This window comes from Fopius arisanus, unplaced genomic scaffold, assembly GCF_000806365.1.
Source record: "Fopius arisanus strain USDA-PBARC FA_bdor unplaced genomic scaffold, ASM80636v1 scaffold00111, whole genome shotgun sequence".
NCBI lineage: Eukaryota > Metazoa > Arthropoda > Insecta > Hymenoptera > Braconidae > Fopius > Fopius arisanus.
In genome coordinates this window covers 118108-136768 of record NW_011887850.1, presented here as the reverse complement: position 1 = coordinate 136768, position 18661 = coordinate 118108, and the positions used below count along the sequence as shown (strand labels likewise).

Sequence of the window (18661 nt, the reverse complement as noted above, 5' to 3'; positions counted from 1 at the left end):
ACCCTACCCCCTTTTGAAAAAAATAAGCTCATCATTTTTTGGTGACAAGTAGATTTGAAGAGGATGAGGTTCATTCGATCTTGTCAAAGATTTATTCATTGATAGAGAAAAAATTACTTCTACTGAGTAAATTGACTCACCTTTCATCTTCCACTGGTATAAATTTTTGGAATTCTATGGGAATTTTTAAAAATATTCCCGAACCGAATGCAATCATGTAAATATTTGTTAACAATTCATTTATTAACTATTAACTAGACTATATTACCCGATGAACATCTGGAAAGACCGAATTGACCGCAGCCTTCAGCCAAGTCTAATATTAAATTCGTAAATTCATAATTGTACAAAATGAAAAGCGTATGTGCAATAATAAATTTATGTAGTGACTTTCCGTCGTTTTTAAACTCAATGTAAATCACGTTTAAGGAGGTAAATTATATTCTGAGGTTTGTGGCATAGAAAATTCGTTTAGAATATAAATCAATTGTTCGTCAAGTGCACACAGACATACGGTGATATAATAAAGAGAGCGGAATTTTTTTTCCTCAACGATTTTTCATTCGCAGTGCTTTATTATTTATGCCCACATACTGCTTATAAAACTAGAATTGGAAAATATGTTTGGTCGATATTTTTTACGACTCTGGCCGTTCACTGACTCTCGAGTTTAAGTGACATTTAATATTTTTTTTTAATCTTTCATTCATTCATTTTTCATTTCATTTTTATTTAGAGAAATGATTGCTGTAGAATAATATCTTATGTAGACGTAATTTAGAGATTCAATCGGGGATATCACGGGACGTTTTATTTCCGGAAGTAGTCGAGGACTGGAATCAGACGAGTTATGGATTTCACTGAACTTTCAAACGAGTTACCCTGGGGTGAACAATCGTGAAAGCCCCAGAGGTCAACCTCGAAGGTGAAGGGAAAGATGGAAAGTGAGAGTCGCGAGAGTCGAGCATTTCTGTTCCAATTTTTTTTTTGTTAAGTGCCTCCGCGGTACTTTCATTTCTACATACACAGAAAAAAAAAGAAAGAAATCATTTCCAAGGATTTGCTCGCATTTTTCATTATTTCCTTGCAATTTTCAAATAAATTTTCATTTTCCATTAAAAAATAAATAGACAAAAGTACTCATTTTCGAAATGAATGATTATTCCTCTGGAGAAAATCTGAAATACAATTTTTAAAAATAAAACATTATTTATTTTTGATTCAAAATCCAGAAATATATTTCGCAATGATGACCATAAATAAATGATAACTATAAAATGATTTTCCATGGATGATTAAAAATGACGAATCATCCGAGAAATAATAATTTTCATAAAATCCCCTCCACCCTCTGAATAAATCTAAAAATGATTGCAATCTCCAAAACCCGCGGAAATCTCACATATCACTTCTATAATTACCCCCTGAAGCCCTTGTATTCCCCTCGATGACACATCCGTTAAATAAAACTCCTCCAAAAATACAAAACTCCCTCTCCGCCCCGGGGGGCAACTGCTTTACCAACGGCGGAAAGAATAGTTTTAAAAAAATCACCAACTCCCCCAGTAAAATCGGCGTGCGCATCGAGATATCCTGGAGCACCAAGCGGTCCACAAACATTGACCCAGTGTTGGGCGATCGTCTCCGAGGCCCCACGGTTTATCAAGTTGGTTGAAAAAAATGGCGGATGTCGACTTGAACATCGACAGCTTGATACAGAGATTGCTCGAAGGTACGTAAATTCCATAACAATTGTTGTGCATACAAACCAGTGTCATCAATGTCTCGTCATTAATAACCGTTCGTATCACGCAAAAGCATCAAACCAGTCAAACCATCAACAATTAAACCCAACAATCAAGTTAATCAAGTGCCTGTGGAGTGTCTCACCGCCACTCTATTTTATCCCCCAATTAATAAAAATCCCTGATGAGTCACTGGTAAGAGTGACAAAAGCCCACTAATCACCCATTGATTACAATTACACCTGATTTCACCCATTCGGGCATTGACACCTCACTCCTACCTGGATATCCACCTCAAATACTTCATCATCACCGGAGGACAAGGTGCCAATTTCTTCTCACATCATTTCTGTAGATAAACGCCATAATTCCCGACATTATTCGAGATAAAGTCGACTCATTTTGATTGAGGAGCGATGAAAAAAAAAACAATGTCTGTTTCTTTCTACCATGCCTTCTTATCGGAATAATTCTGCGGTAAAGTATATCACTCACAGAATAATGATCAGGTCCAGAAGAAGGGCAGGCTAGCTGATATATTTCTCTCAGAGTTTGCTGGTAAAATCCTTGGGAACAATCGTGTTCTGTAGTTGTTTTATTTTTTATTTTTCACATTTTCCTTTTTGTAAGTTGTTTGAAGTGTGGGCATGCTTTCAGTGTTTTGTTGTTGTGGTTTTATTATTAGGGTGAAATACACGTATTCAGGCGAATCGCAACAATGTTGGGCAGAAAAGTTATTCCTAAACAAATCAATATTTTAGTATTTATCATTTTATTACCATTGAAATACAAAATACTTTAATATTTACTAACATGATATTTTTATTACCACGAGTTAGTAAAAAATATTTGTAAATAATAACTGAATTCAATGATTTATAAAGAATTAAAAAATATCAGAGTATTGCATTCAATATTTGAATGGGCATTTGAATGAAAAGTATTTTGTTTTGCCCATCGTTGATTCACACTGATCTGTTTTTTATTTTACATAAAGCTGAGTATTTTGCTAGAGTGCAATTGCGTGCGGAAGTGAAACGTAATGGATGATATTCGGTGATGGAGATTATCTTGGCTTCAAAGGGGTGTGAATAATCCGTTCGGTTTTGCTATTCTCTGTTACGTTTCACCGATCCAGTATTGAATTTGACACCCCTCCTGAAACCAAAGGAAACTAGTTACTTTGATAATTATAAATACATGACACGGTAATAATTAGAGACAATGACCCTTTACCTTCGTCAAGGACTCAGTAATAACGGACGACCCAGTATCGACTCTGCATTTACTTTTTCCCTTTTTTTTTCTTTTTTTTTTATCCAATAACTACCGTGAAATGCATTAAACTGCATGGCTGAGTTCTTCACGGTCGTGGCTATAAATAAACTTGAAAATAATAACGATGGAGGGAATCGATGATATTGGGCATCGAGGGTTTTCAACTAAATAGATTGATATCCATTCGAGAGTCCAGAGAAACCCTTCATTAAAGGAGGTTACTGTGAATTTTAAAAGTCGCGGGCTATTCAAGTAAGATCTCTCATACGTTGAAGATTTTATTTTGAATTTTATTTTAAGAATTAAAGGCCTCGAGCAATTTGAAAAATTGAATACCCCTGCGAGGCAAACGAGCGATAAAAAAATATCTTCCGCTATTTATTTGTCTTTATACATTAACAACCCGCGACTTTTAACACTCGTGAAAGTTTGCATTTAATGAGAAACGCTAGACTGATAGTCCGGGTTTTGTAGAATTTTTCTCTTCTCGAGTACAAAATTTTCTATTCTCAGCGAGGAATATCTTTCTGACGCAGTTCGAGGATGTCGTCCAGGAAAATCGGTTATCATGACGGAGGCTGAGGTGCGTGGCTTGTGCCTGAAGAGCCGTGAGATATTTTTGCAACAGCCAATACTTTTGGAATTGGAAGCACCACTCAAAATATGCGGCGACATACATGGCCAATACACGGATTTACTTCGGCTATTTGAGTACGGTGGATTTCCCCCCGAGTCGAATTATTTGTTCCTCGGGGACTACGTGGACAGGGGTAAACAGTCTTTGGAGACTATTTGTCTCCTCCTTGCGTACAAGATTAAATACCCCGAGAATTTTTTTCTACTGAGGGGTAATCACGAATGCGCCAGTATCAACAGGATATACGGTTTTTATGACGAGTGCAAACGCAGGTACAATATCAAATTATGGAAGACGTTTACTGATTGCTTCAATTGTCTACCGATCGCTGCTATCATCGATGAGAAAATATTCTGTTGCCATGGAGGATTGAGTCCTGATCTGCAGGTAAATAGATCACCATTGGCTGATTGAAGATTATTTGAAATACCCTGAACTTTTCGTTAATCAGTCGTGGGGTTTTAGGGAATGGAACAAATCAGACGGATCATGAGACCGACTGATGTTCCGGACACTGGACTACTCTGTGATCTCCTTTGGTCTGATCCAGACAAAGATGTTCAGGTACTGGAGCTTTTCCAGCATTTTTTTTTCTCTTCCGTCTATTTTCTAGGATTTATTTCACCTACTTGCTGATTTATAATTTTTTTATTTGATATTCTATGATTTTAGGGCTGGGGAGAGAACGACCGAGGTGTATCCTTCACCTTCGGCCCAGACGTAGTCTCAAAATTCCTAAACCGTCACGATATGGATCTGATATGCAGAGCCCACCAGGTTGTCGAGGATGGGTACGAATTTTTCGCAAAACGCCAACTGGTCACGCTATTCTCCGCCCCGAATTACTGCGGTGAATTCGACAATGCTGGCGGCATGATGAGCGTCGATGAGAATCTCATGTGTAGCTTCCAGGTACCTTGAACACGTTTTTACGTCTAAAAACAACTCGTGAGTACTTCCTTCGTGGTCTATGTTTAAAATTCTATATTTGAATTGGTTAGATTTTGAAACCATCCGAGAAAAAAGCTAAATATCAGTACGGTGGGATGATAGCGGCACAGACTGGAAGGCCATCAACACCCCAGAAGAATCCGACCAAAAAGAGCAAAAAATGATCGTCATATCCAGCTGATCCTGCATAGCAGTCAACACTCATGTCATTCTAGGTGAGAGATCTTCACTCGAGTGGTGAAAATAACGAGTTGAACGTGACTTTTCTTCAAAGAATATTTTTTCACGCTAAACAATCATCTGACGTTTTATATTCAAACAGATGAGTGTTGAGTCCAAGTATCTTTTTATTATTTATATCCACAGGCGAAAACTTTTAAAAATACTATTTTTACAATGAGTAATTTCCGGGTTTGTTTTTCATGATGACTTTTAAAATTCAGAGTCAAAGGAGGTGAAGTGGAGAATGCCAATAGAAAATTGATATTCAACTTAGAAAAATCTTTCAATTATTTATAATCGTTTAGCCAACACGCACTGAGAAATGATATTTCCGATAATTAGCCTTTACACGCCACCTTGTGACATTCATCAAACAATCCTCAAACATAATCTATCTCCTGTGTTTCAGTTGTGGGACGTCGTATTATCCAATTGAGCCCATAACGCCACAGTCGAACGTATACAAGTACCTCTTCCTCGATTCGCAACGTTTAAATCGTTTTTAAAGAACCTAAATGAGCAAAAAAATTAACAATTGGTGGAGAGAGATATGAGTGATGACAGGGTTTTGAAGATACTGAAAGGAGAAATATTGAAAATACGATATGATCATTCTTCCTGTTAATTATTGACACATGATTATTCTATTATTTTTCCATGAATTAACTGTTGAATTCTTATCAGAGCTTCTGTTTATTTCGTGCATTAATTACTAAAATTCGTACTTCCAGAATTTAGAAGTGGGGGGTGGCACACCTCTAACGTGCATTTCGTAAATGTACTTTATTTATTGCTTATGGATCACCCGTCGTCGTTGATTGAGAATTCGCTTGTCGGCTTGTTTATCTATTAAATCCAATTTTTTATATGAAATTTTGTTGTGAGAGTAGCAGGGTAGACTTTAATGCAATAATTTTCCTTATTATTTAATTGTCGTTTTCTTGGTGTTTACCCAGGCATTTAATTTCTCGCTTACTCAGCGGCATCGCAGGTTGTTCACGCACGCATTTGTTTTCTTTTTTATTTCGATCTTACTATATATCCGTCTCTTCTTGAGTCACTTCCTCAGAAATGAAACGCCGACTTGTGAGTGTGAGAATGACTAACTGTGAATTCTGTGAGTGCGCGAGGGTGAATGATTAGATTTTGTGGAGAGATAAATAATGATGAACAGTATTTTTTATGGCGATGCCTCTGTATAGATAATTATAAGTTTTCCGGAGATTTATTCTGGGAGGAGACGATTATTGGGGAGTTTGGGGTTGCTCAGTGGAAATTGTTGGGGAACCAGTGGACAGGAGACGAGTGAACGAATCTTCGATTAATTATTTCGTCAAGGGGAGACTACAGTGAGTTGTTAAATATTCTCAAACTCTTAAATACTCCGAGTTTTACGATTTTTAAGTTACAAATGCATTCTTTCATGATAACAATTACATTCAACATGGAAAATTGCACTACTTATGTAAACACATCGCCGCAAAAAATGAAGCTATGAAATATTTATCGTTTATATTATATGAGTTTCCATTTGGATTAATAAATTGTACATCCGAAATTTTTGAAGAATCATTTATTTTTGCTGATTTACATTAATAGAGCAATTTTTTAGATTAAAAAAACGGAAGATCACGGTATCTTTCTTAGGTTCAGAGATATTACCGATCCATGTTGTTGGAGTCTCCTGTGATGACTTAACAATTGATTTCGTTCGATTCGATTGTTTTCAATAGTAAGAAATTCACCAGGTTGTGTCATAAGATCAAATGGTTCGCCTTAGGTGGGCATTGCAATATTCTCGTGTCCTTTCATTGCAATTCGAGGTAAAAATCGAAATTAAGAAAAATACAAAAGTAAAATAATATTACTGATATAATGATTAGTATACCGAGCGGAAGATGTAAAATTACATGGGATAACTATCATAACTGTACAAATATTATTTTTGGTTGATCTGTAGAATCGTGGAGACAGAATTTCCTCCGGATTTAGTCTTACCTTTCCACTTGAAAATTGGTAATTAGAATTCCTGAATTTAGGATTATTCGTAGATAAAACGAGAGGATTTTGTTGACGACGGCATAAGAGACTGCCTGTTGTGCACTTTATTGATTGAATAGTACCTATTAATATTTCACTTATATTATATTGTTCACGTAACTATCATTTACGTCGAGATGATTATTTTGCGGTTGTTCAACATAACGTAGTGAGTAAAAAGAGTCTATAAAACGACGATGAAGATAAAAGAATAATGCAAATAAGAGAAACACCTCAAGTTGTAAACTTTCAGATAATAAATATCCCTATTGTTGTAAAAATATTGTGAAGTCAGTTAATTTTCCAATTGTTCACTCCGTACCAGCACGACAAAAAAAGTTGAGCATTACCTAAAGGGCATGAATAATTTAAATAATTATTCAAATATACGAGGTGGAGGCGCCGCCATTTCAACTTCTTGCAATCGCAGCAAAATGGCGCGCTTTTCTACATTTCCATGATTTTCTGAATTATGGAGGACTTGTCAAAGGAAAATATAAAAAAAGGGAGAATAAACATTGACCTATGCCAATCAGCATAAATTAAAAAGAAATTGATCCCTTCGTCAGAGAGAGCACCCAATTGAGCTTTTTACATCGTGAAAGTCATGATGTAGATTTATTTCAATGATAACGGGGTACAATGATAACAATCACGTAGAAACGAATTTTAATTTAACAAAAAAAGGGACAACGCATGAATTTTTATAACAGTTAAGGATCAATTAATTGATATGGGCGAGCTATGGTCGGAGAAGGCCAGCTACTCTGCTCAGCCCAGGCAGTTCCCCACGAGTCTTTTCGTCTTCCCGAAAATAATTCCAATATTCATATTTTTCTCATTCATTTATTTTGACAATTTTTTCCATCTCTTCGTTGGTGCGCGTCCTACTTCCGCAGGGGGTGGCGCGATATCATCTAATATTTGTGAGCTGAAATAAATTGAAACAGAATAATTATTCAATGTATTGATCACTAAGGAAAAAAAAATGGAATCACATTTAACGATTCGAGCATAAAACCATTCGTGGAATTGGGGTACACTGCGCCACTCTATCTGGATAGATATTTGATTTTCAAAAAGTATATCATGAATTATCAATGCGCGTATTAATCTACCAACTCCGATAAATTAATATTCATCGGAATCAAAATCCATTTCAAACCGTGATCGATTACTTTAATCAGCGCAAATTGATAATATACGATTGAAACCAAAATGATAGTTGCACTAAAGAGAAACTATTTCGACAATAAATTTTTTATAAAAAAAAACAATATGTGGAAATTTTTCTAAAGTAACTTCATGCTGGGAAATAATTGAACGGCGACACGACAGTAGTCCTCGTAATATGGAGAGGTTTAATTTCACTTGCTCTCATCAGGGAACAATTATGGAAAATCGAAGCGGTAAGCGAAGCGTCTACGCAACAACTCGTCCGTTTCTCATCTCCACTACGCGCTTTATCAAAAAATACTGAATAAATAAAATCAGCAAGTGCCTGTAAAGATTCCTTACAAACTGCACATTTAAAGGATTTGTCATTCGATTTATCAAAATCAATAGAGAACGAACATAATTAAAAATAAACGGAACTTAAGTACTGGGCTTACTTGACACAACTGGCACGTATGTCTAATGCCTATATGTAATGTATCCTTTCTCGCGTCGTATTACCGGCAAACACCGTCATTATGGGTTAATGGAACGTAAGTGCTAGTAGAAAAAACGGTGGTAATAATCTGCCACAATTGGTGGTATTTTTTTTCTTGTCAATCGTCACTTAAAGGGTGTAAACAGTTTTGTTTCTTTGAGGGGAACAAATTGCACTCTACTTTTTATTCATCCGGCTTGATCCACGAGGGAGGAACTCACGGAGAGAAATCCATTAGAAATATTTCAGTACTGTTTCTATATTACTGAAGGATTTTTTCTTGAGAAAAAATATCGGCACTCGAGAAAATTTACAGTGTCAGGAAAAATTAAAATTTCTGGAAATCATTTCTCTCCGTGTGGTTTTTCGAGGGTATCGGCTTTATTCATTAAGAATCATCATGAAATTATCAAATAATTACGAATTATATGAATGGATTCTTGAATATTTTTATAATTGAAGTTGCAGTGAATTTTCGTAAGTAAAATTCAGTGTAACTTTATTTAAAATTACTGCACGACAAAAAAAGGATTCTCCATTCCTAAATTATTAATTTGAAGGGTTTTTATTTCTCATGAGTGTATAAAGATGATTCTCAGATGAATAAATTCGGTTTACCCAAAAAAATCAGTCTTCCAATCGGTGAATTCATGATTACTCATTAATTATTGACACAATTATCAGGGGTAAAAGGGGATTTATATAAACTTGATGAATATCAAGAATAATTGCTCACGTTTGTTCAATAATATACCATGCTCACTATTGTACCAAGGGCTGGTAAAGTGATATCTTGGAACGGGCTGCGAATAGTAATAGTATTTTTGTCCTGAAACATTTGTTACCTCTTGAAAATTCACATTCTACATAAAAAACCTGACATACAGCATATAAATGTGCGGTATATTGTTCTTTGGCAGACAATTCACTCTACAATAGCGTAATTCTGAGGAAAATGGAAACTTCATGCTCGCGACGTAAAAACCATGGGCAGTAAAAATTTCAACGTAAAAATCATGAAAATAATCGAGGCTTGAAATAATCGTGCTTTAGGTCATTAAATCGTGATACCGCGAATTAAAATCCTGATGGGCCCCACGGGGTTACAATAATGCGAGGAAACCCGCCTGGTTTTCTGGAAAAACAAACGACATTTTATTCAGGATATCAGTGGGAATGATAAGAATAACGCGATTATCCGCTTATTGGGGGATGGGAGGGGGCGATCAGTTACCATTTGTAGAACTGCTCGATGAAAGAACCTGAGGTGCGTTCAAAAATACAGTATAATATGAATTTTAAAAGCGTCATTGCGAGAAAATTCAATGAAGTTAGAATGGAATTCAAATAATCCAGCATTTTTAATTGCAAAATTTATCAATTGGCGGAAGAATTGACTGGTGAACACTCCACACTCATGAGTAAAATGGGATGGACTCCATTAACCGTAATTAATCCGGGTTTACCGCATTAATTACGATAACTCCGGGTTTCACCAAATAATTCTCTATTTTAAATCGCAATTAGAAATATTGGACACACGCGTGACAAAATTCATCGCAAAACCTCACGCTTTCTGTAAGAAATTCTATTTTTTTTTAATGGAATTTTTTACTTCTTTCATGTTTAAAGACTTTAGAAGAACTTGAAATAAAGTAAAAAAAAATGAGAATGTATTTCTTGGAGAAAATGGAGGTTTTTCAATGAATTTATAAGTACGTGTAAATCCGAACGGAATACTGAGTGTGAATAGTCCTGATTGCTTTATGTGTCTGCCTGAACATACCGAAGGGCCTGAGGGGATGTCTGCTCCACAGGTAATTACGTTTAATGGGGCTGAGGTAGCTGTCCCTGAGATAGAAAGGGCTGGTGCTCCATTGAGCGTAGCTTGGGATATATGGTGCATAACATGGATACCACCATGGATCTCTAGTGAAGGCGCTGACCGGTGCCGATGGCGATGGCTCCAGCATATCGAAGAACGTCTTTCTCGGTAGTCTTGATGGATACGTGTCGAAAAAGTCGTCCAGTAGTTTTCCTAAATGATTTTTTTCAATCACGTGAGAAGTTTATTATCGTTTCAACCACTTTTGCCGAAGCATGCGAATATTTATCGTTGCCACATTTTTACTTTCCTTGGAGCAGCAGCAGGTCTTATTTTTCTTTTTTTAATTTCTCCACGGAGAGAAAATCAACCCTCAAGCTGACAACATCGGTTTTTCCCGATTTTACGTGATTCTAGGAGTTTATATAGAATTTATTTGAATAGGTCTATTGAATTTTTCAATTTTTCTCACTGCTGTCTGTCGTTTTGAGAAATTGAAATTGCAAAGTCGTGGTTCGCTCTGCAAAAAAGGGGCTGAGGAGTGGTTAACTTTTTTTTCGTGGAGTGGCCGAGGTTTAGGATTTACTCCGATTGATTTTGGGGGATATTGTCAAGTTGAGGAAATTATTCTCTCCATGATGCTTCATTGCTGGTTTTTTTTTTTTTTTGCTTGAGTACCAACCGTGTATATCGAACAGCGGTTTCGTGGAGAGGGCGGGACGCTTGTGACGAGCTAATAGGGGTGATGGAGATGGATACAATCTGTCGATGTCGGCCAGTCGGTCCAAATGATCATTCCACGCTTTATCGGCATCGTATGGTTTCGCTGCGCATTCCAACCCAAGGGGATTATATAAAGAAACATACAAAACATACATAATGTCAGCAATCAATTCTCAATTACTTCCGTCACTTGTTATTAATTTTTTATTCTCTCGTGACGTTCGCCATTGCCTTCCGCCCTCGCTCGTTGACAGATTATCTGGGATTTCCTCAACGATTTTTAGGTTTTTCATTCAACCAAGAAGTGGAGAAAATAAAACATGCCAACCCCCGGAAAAGACAGAAATCACTGGGTCAATTTTGGGATTGGGAACCGCCGGGTCCAAGTCATTCAATGTTAGTGATTCACTGAGTCAGCATTCAGAAATTCCAGACAAATATGTGGAGAAAATTTTTTACATTGACCAACTGGTGGGAAATTTTTCCTCAAATTTTCCGGGTTTCTTGAGGAATTACGGGGAATTTTTCCATTTGAATTTCATCATTTCAGTTCAATTATTCCATTAAAATTCATCGAATCTGAAAATATCAGTAAAATTCAGCTCAATATGCTATTAAAAAACAATTAGAAAAATTTCGCAAAACCGTCATTGAACTGCCCATATGAATTTCCAGCTTTTTCGAAGTTTGGCGATCACGAGATGTTTGCGTAAATTTCATATATTCAATCAAAGTTATAACAATTATGGGGCACCAATGGCATGCCATCGTTACTTCCATCGAGGGAATAATTGATTCATTAAATCTACAGTAACAACGTTCGCACGCACGCACTCGTACAGTAATAATCGAGCGATTGATCAATAGAAATCAAAAAAATAAAATGAATTCCAAATAAATTTCCAAGTGGATCTCATCATTCTGTCGCTGACCTGAAGAATAATATGGGAAAATTTCCGAGGCCTCAGGCCCTCAGTCGATTTCTCAAGACTTTAATCTTCAGCAACGATCCGTAAAGATTATTCTCCCTATTCTTCCACTTTCTTATGAACTGCTGCTGCCTGAGATCACTCAAGTCAATGATACGATGGAGATAGACCATCTCGTTGGGAATACCGGCTGAAATCATTTGGAGAATTTCTTGCTGATTTGAGACAACAAATGCTCCGATGAAACTGGAGTTTGCTGATGATGTCATTGACAATCAGATGATGAGATGAGGGCACACGAGTGCTCAGAAGACACCATGAGACACCGGGATTGTTTTAAAAATATTTTTTACGAACAGAACGAGAGGACTGATGAGACTGATCGACTTGGGAGAAAATACTGAAATCACTGGAATTCTATCGATTCACTTCATATTTTTATCGACACGGAGAGAAATTCTTTAGACAAATTCTGATATTGAAAACAATTTTCTTTTTTTTTGTTTCTAGAGAAATATTTGTTTTAAGAAATAAATATTTTTGGTACTTTTACGATTTTTCTAAAAAATTTCCTCCGGTTTTCCTCTGCGTGCGTGCGTCCGCCTTATGACGCTTGGATGATCATCAAAAAAATGGGAAAAAAATTCGGTTTCAATCTTCTTTTAATGAACTTTTTAAACACTAATTAACGATACAAAGACAGACATTGGAGAGATACGAGTTAGTTACGTGGTAATTAATGTCTCTTAATGAACGATGCGTACAGTTGTCGGAATTAATTCGTACTAACACGAGATTTTTCTGTGATTCACTGGTGATTCGAGATGCCATGGAATTTTCCAAAACGAATGAACGACTCATATCCAGACAAATTAATTAACTCAGATTGACTTTTTGAACTGAGAATAATTATGATATTCAAGAAATTGACTGATCCGTCAATGGATAATTGTGAAAAATGTGCAATGTATTTTTCCAGCAGTGAAATAAATATTTTATTGACTGAATGGAGTAGAATCGTTTTATTCTCCTCGTTTTGGGTGGATCCACAGCCTCTCACGGATTAATACAATCTCTCTTCCACGTTTCGTTGAATAAAAAAACTTGATAAATATCGACTAAACGTGCACCCTCGCTCGAAACGAGGGTTTTGCAGGCGTTTAACATGGACGAGGCTGCAGGCAGGGCTGAAGGATCATTAAGGATAATAGGATTATCAATGTCACGGGTCAACAGTACAAAAAAGCTCCATTCATTTCAATTTGTGTTAAAACGAGCGGAGATTGATCTTGAACTGGAGCCCATGATCAACGACAAAATAAAATCAACATAAATGATGAATAAAATGAGAGCACAGAACAGGACAGAGAGGAGAGAGTCTTTTTACATATGGAAAATACGTGCTGCAGGATTTTTATCCTGACGCTTAAGCGACAGATAATTATCGTCATGTCAATTAGTCTGATTCGCGGCTTTTGTCGACTCGACTTTGTCACTTTTCGATGATTTTTGGTTATTATTATTATTATTATTTTTTCACGTTTTGGTGAATTTCCCAGTCAGATTTTGAGCTCCAGACGTGGGGTCTCGTGCTTAGTACGTACCAGAGAAGCGCTCCACCGGTTTGTACTGGTGAGGGTACAGCTGCCTTGGAGAGTATCCGTAGATCTCGCGGTGAACGGGTAAGTACCTGTGGTCATTAAAATTAATCAACGTTAATTGAATCATTTTTTTGAGGTTGAACGGATTGATTACGCCGGGGGATTAAACATGAATGAAAATGCTGTGAATTTTTTTCTTTAGAAAATGTTAAAACTTTACAAATCTATGAAATTTTGGTAATTGTTTCGATATTTTCGATATTTGTCAGTAGTTGAATTGAAATCAAATCGAATGTTAAAAAAAATTGTAATCGGAATATTTTTTTCCAAATTTTCAAAAAAAAATTCTGGAGAACTTTTGAAAAATTTTTCAAAACATTTCCCAAAAATACAATTGTTTCGTTTCCATTTTTTTTTGTTTCAAAAAAATTGGCTCGAATGTTTTCCACAATTTTTTAAAAAATTTGGAAAAAATATTGCGATTACAATTTTTTTAACCCAGGTTCTTTAAAAAATATCGTTTTATAAAAAAACAGGGCGGTTAAATAATTACCTGTATCCAGGTACATTAATACGATCAGCGGCGTGAAGGGGATTATCGAAGATTGACTTTCCGAATGGCCACGAGGACGAGTGGAGTTCAGGGAAATCACTGCTGAAAATTCCCCTCGGCCTGCGAGTATGCTCAGGAGCCCTCATATCATCAGTACCTATTTAAATCGAACTCAAATAATTAAGTAAATCGATTAAGCCATTGATTGCGTGTCGATGAATGATTTGCTCTGGAAATCTGAAATGCATTTGAGCAATTGATTACGAATGTTAATTGAAAAATTAAAATCTCACCCTTGAGAGCTCGCACGTAGCTCTGCCAGAACTTGGCCTTCTTGGTGATTGGCTCATTGCGACCAATCATCGCGAGGTTGCTCTTGAATCTTGCATCCATTGTCGTACTCATTTTTCACTCAGTATTTCTCTCAAATTCGTTATGTCGTTACTCCGTGAGAGTTCACCGTCTACTACTCCTACCGACCACTTTCTCGTTCGCTGAAAATTCATTTACATTCATTAATTATAACAACTGGATCAGAATTGATCGCATCAGATCTAATCATTCGCCTCTCCACGAGAAAACAAGATTTTTCACGCCCAATGACAATCGGAAATACCTTTCCCGAGAAAATAATTGAGTTTTCCTTTCATCAATTGAAGCGGGAATAATTAATTCTATTGGTAATACAATCACCAGAAAATATTTAATAAAATCATAAATAAACGTTGAAAATTAATGCCGCAGAAAGAAAATATTTCACCAAAATCGGCGAAGTTCTCGTTACTCAAGATTTATCTTCTCGCCTGCCGCAAATTACGCTCGTTAATTTCTACTAATGAAAAATTCTAGGATTCAATGAAAATAAATCTGTTTCCCTTCTGAATAAATCGAGTGATTCTCCTCCGGGATCAAACGAATATTATTGAATCCCCGAAAAAAAAAGATCATCGCCGTGACGCAAGAGTCCCGGATTTCGCGGCCGTTAAATTTAGTTCAGTGATGCAGCCCGGGGCCGGGCAGACTTCACCGGCCATTTTTAGCTTCTGTTCCTCTTTGAAAACAGGTGGACCCCTCCATCGTGGTAAAAAACCTCTCAAGGGACTGGTGTCGTCACTTTCAGGTGACTTTGACCGATTTATTCCGCCCGCACCACCTCAACCGCTCGGCTGACACTGACCCGATAATTCCACTCGTCTCTGAGTTCTCAGAATCGCGATCAATTATGATTAATTAATGAGCCACTAATCATCCTGATTATCACTAACCAAACCGACACCAGCAAAATTTCCCCGAGTAACCGGTCATTAATGAAAAATTAAGATTTGTTCAACCTTTTTCTGCGGTGAATAATAATTAACGAATTTCGTTTTGAATAAATGATAAATTAATCATTCTGTTCGTACGGAGTTTTCTTGGCAGAGATTGCGATTATACCGCTCAAATCGTATTTCCCTCGATGACATACCCTCTTGCGTAAAAATATAACCGCGTACCCAATGACCAATATCGTCGACGAATTATTTCGCCAAAACCACACCCACAGCTTCGGCTCAGCCTCATTTAATTGCTCATTAATTTGAATGGAATTCTCAAGAGACAGGAATAGAATTGAGTCATTGATTCCCACTGCTCTGACTCAATGACAATTTCAAATCCGTTGAATAATTTCGCGATTGGCAATTTGCAGAATTTTTTAATATTTCCCCCCAAAAAAAAATCATCTACCCTTCCGCCTGCCCCAAAAAATCGCGAAGAATAAAAACTTAAGATCTTTCGTTCTGGCTGTCGGACCTTAGTGGGTTCGACTCGATGCCGCCTATTTTTAACCAAGTGTATAAATATCGAATGAGATGTTACATAAGCCCCAAACGTGCCAATTTATTAGGATAAACGATACCAACGCCCCTCAGCCACGTAGAGCTATCGAAAAAAAAAAAAAAAATCATTGTTTGATTCACTGCATGGGATCAGCACCAGGTGGCTCCTCTTCACGGACTCAGGGGGAGCAGGGGCCGAGGGGGAGCAGGGGCCGAGGGGGAGCAGGGAACGAGAGGGCAGGGGTTTCAACCCCCAGGCCCCCCCATCCCCCCCAGGTTATTACATTCCCACACACACGCAACAATTCTCAGGATCAATATAGCCCATACTTGAACCGCTATATGCGTTTCGGCTAAATGCGTTCAGAATGCGGTTAATGTGTCACCCGAGTGATGGTAGAGGTCATCCTTGCATTCTGAACTAGATTATCATTCAGGATCGATGACACTCATCAGGAGAATCAGTAGGAAAAAGGAGAAGCCAATGAGCAAGCGGGAATTTTTTTACTTTCATTTTTTTTACTTTCCCTATTTTTTATTATTCCCTCAAATGTGCGTTGAGATCGGATTATTTCAGATGATCAGTAATTAATTACAACGAGATATTAATTTCTGAATAAATAATAAATGATTAAGTGATTAATATTGACAAGCGGGTGCTATTTACATTCGATATAATCAGATGTAAGTAGCAGGTAATTGTTATTTGGTAATTATTAATGGGATTAATGTCTAGGGGAGAGATCCTCCAGTGATAAATACGAAAATCCAGTTTTCCACTTGGGCGGTACCACAAATTGATCACACAGATTCTCCTCGTGATTTCGATGATCTTCAAACTTTTTCGGTAATTTAGTGATAATTTTGTTGATTGTTTATAATAATTCGCGCACGTTTTTCGGTGGTTGGGGGATTGGGGCTGTTTTAGGAGGTACTGAATGTATCGATCAGACTTATTGAATCGGATCAATTACCTAGGTTCGGTTGACCGTTCGGTTCGAGGATTGGACCTGACACTGGGCGTCAGCCGCCAAAAATCGCGAACAAGTATATTCTGGGTGGTAACCGAGAGCGCCACCCTGTGACGAACATTGGAAGTCCATCCGAGACATTTATGGCAACTTGCACCCCTCACCCTTGATTTGTAGTGGAAATCTGGTGGAGTCGGTTGCTTCCCCCGGGGACAATCTCTTCATGTGCAAAGGTCGAGACAATCGGCAATTTCCACTGGCATAAACAATGAACGTCAGCACTTCCGTTGTTTGTCTCGGAGTTTCTATTTGTTTATCTTATTTCCCGACGTCATTATCATGAGTGAATCTTCGCCCACTGTCTCCACCCACACCCTCAAGAGATATTCACAGAGGATTTCGTCTTCTCCATGGAATTGCGTAGGAATTCCTCGTGTCTTCTCTCAGGAATTTCACTATGATTTGATAAATCAAGGCTAACACACTGAAATTATTTCTTTCGAGTAATGGTATTTATTCATTTTCTGGTATCAATGGTGAAATTTCAAAAATTCGTCGATTGTTTTATTTAAGATATATTTCATTTGGAGAATTCGGTTTAAGTGGAAAAACTTTAATTTTTCGGTCTCTAGGGAAATTGTTGATGATTTAAGTACATTTCATGCTCAATTTTTAGAAATTGATTTTTGAATTTTAAGGAGGGAAATGGGGAATTTTGGAATGAATGGAATTGCATTCCGGTTTTTAATTGGATTATGGCATTTCTTGGCGCGGTTGGAGCGTTTCTAATTAATTGCAGGTCTATATCGAAAATGCACGTCCTCCAGTTTCTTGGAGGTGTCTCAAAATTATTCGCCTTGCAACGTTCAATGTCACTGTCGCTATCATCTCAAAAACAAATTGCTTTGAATTTTAAGATGTTCGGGGAACATAAGTTGGCACGCCAAGCCGCTGGACAGTTGGATCATCCGATAAATTATGGATTATCTAATATACTCAAGGGCCCGAGTATTCAAGCTACATATTCCCCTACCCACCCCGAAAAATTGGCAATTTGGATTTTTAATTTTTAATGTTTAATTCTCATATCAATCCGGGTAAAAAAAATTTTAATCGGAATATTTTTTTTTTACTCGAAAATGCAGAACGAAAAATCAATAGTTACACCATTTTTCCAATTGACTTCACCGGACTTTCCATTTCCAATATTCCATACTCCGGGAATAATTTCCATTTTCCCACAATTTTCCCACAATTCGGTGAAAATTCTCGTCATTTAGACGTGAGTAAATGTAAAAAGGGTTCGATTTTTTGGAGAAAACTGGAATTCTTTGAAATTTCCCTGGAATTCTTTCCCCGTTCACCTGGAATTAGAGAGAATTTTCCGGAAAAACTCAATAAAATTACTGAACATGGTAATCCATTCGGAGTGCAGTATTCCCTCGACTCTGTGAACACGATACAAGTGTGTATCATTCCCGATGTATTTATATTTTGAATTCGGTCACGGCCAGTCGAGAGAGATGTCTTGCTGTCTTGATGTCTTGATGTCTCTGCCAGCACCAGAATTATTCCGTTCATTACCTACATATTCACCCGCATCGCACCGACTATTCCACACGAAACAAGTGATTACACCAGAAAAGAGTCGAACACCTGAGGTACCAGCGTGGATTTCCTTCTAGTAGATGAAGAAGAAGCGATTGGCTAGAGAA

General features: G+C 37.2%; 2 protein-coding genes across 9 annotated transcripts; one reads left to right on the top strand and one right to left on the bottom strand.

Moving 5' to 3' along the window:
* The first annotated feature begins 1586 nt into the window (after positions 1-1586).
* Positions 1587-7154, top strand: LOC105271457 (serine/threonine-protein phosphatase PP1-beta catalytic subunit). 2 transcript variants are annotated; one of them, XM_011313012.1, is made up of 7 exons: positions 1587-1732; positions 2229-2303; positions 3560-4047; positions 4126-4224; positions 4333-4572; positions 4662-4826; positions 5243-7154. In XM_011313012.1, the coding sequence occupies exons 1-6, from the start codon at positions 1681-1683 to the stop codon at positions 4773-4775; spliced, it is 1068 nt and encodes a 355-aa protein (XP_011311314.1). In that variant the 5' UTR covers positions 1587-1680; the 3' UTR covers positions 4776-4826; positions 5243-7154. The 2 variants fall into 2 exon arrangements, with proteins under 2 accessions (XP_011311314.1, XP_011311315.1); XM_011313013.1 differs by lacking the exon at positions 2229-2303 and having other exon boundaries at positions 1590-1732.
* Positions 7155-7455: 301 nt separating this feature from the next.
* Mf (myofilin) lies at positions 7456-17053 on the bottom strand. Of its 7 annotated transcripts, none has more exons than XM_011313008.1 (8): positions 16950-17053; positions 14452-14652; positions 14159-14315; positions 13609-13694; positions 11035-11178; positions 10314-10565; positions 9599-9662; positions 7456-7804 (listed from the first exon to the last, which is right to left on the bottom strand). In XM_011313008.1, exons 2-7 carry the CDS (start codon positions 14561-14563, stop codon positions 9631-9633), a joined length of 783 nt encoding a protein of 260 aa, XP_011311310.1. In that variant the 5' UTR covers positions 14564-14652; positions 16950-17053; the 3' UTR covers positions 7456-7804; positions 9599-9630. The 7 variants fall into 7 exon arrangements, with proteins under 7 accessions (XP_011311310.1, XP_011311308.1, XP_011311313.1 ...); XM_011313006.1 differs by lacking the exon at positions 9599-9662 and adding an exon at positions 9264-9356; XM_011313011.1 differs by having other exon boundaries at positions 10353-10565.
* Positions 17054-18661: the final 1608 nt, after the last annotated feature.

Excerpts from the sequence above, each read along its gene's own strand:
- LOC105271457 (XM_011313012.1), top strand. The coding sequence starts at position 1,681 with ATGGCGGATGTCGACTTGAACATCGACAGCTTGATACAGAGATTGCTC. Across the intron at positions 1,733-2,228 it reads GATACAGAGATTGCTCGAAG|TATATCACTCACAGAATAAT; the intron begins GTACGTAAATTC and ends TCTGCGGTAAAG. Across the intron at positions 4,048-4,125 it reads GATTGAGTCCTGATCTGCAG|GGAATGGAACAAATCAGACG; the intron begins GTAAATAGATCA and ends GTGGGGTTTTAG.
- Mf (XM_011313004.1), bottom strand. The coding sequence starts at position 14,563 with ATGAGTACGACAATGGATGCAAGATTCAAGAGCAACCTCGCGATGATT. Across the intron at positions 13,695-14,158 it reads ATTAATGTACCTGGATACAG|GTACTTACCCGTTCACCGCG; the intron begins GTAATTATTTAA and ends TAATGACCACAG. Across the intron at positions 9,357-10,313 it reads ACATCCCCTCAGGCCCTTCG|GACAAAAATACTATTACTAT; the intron begins GTATGTTCAGGC and ends CAAATGTTTCAG.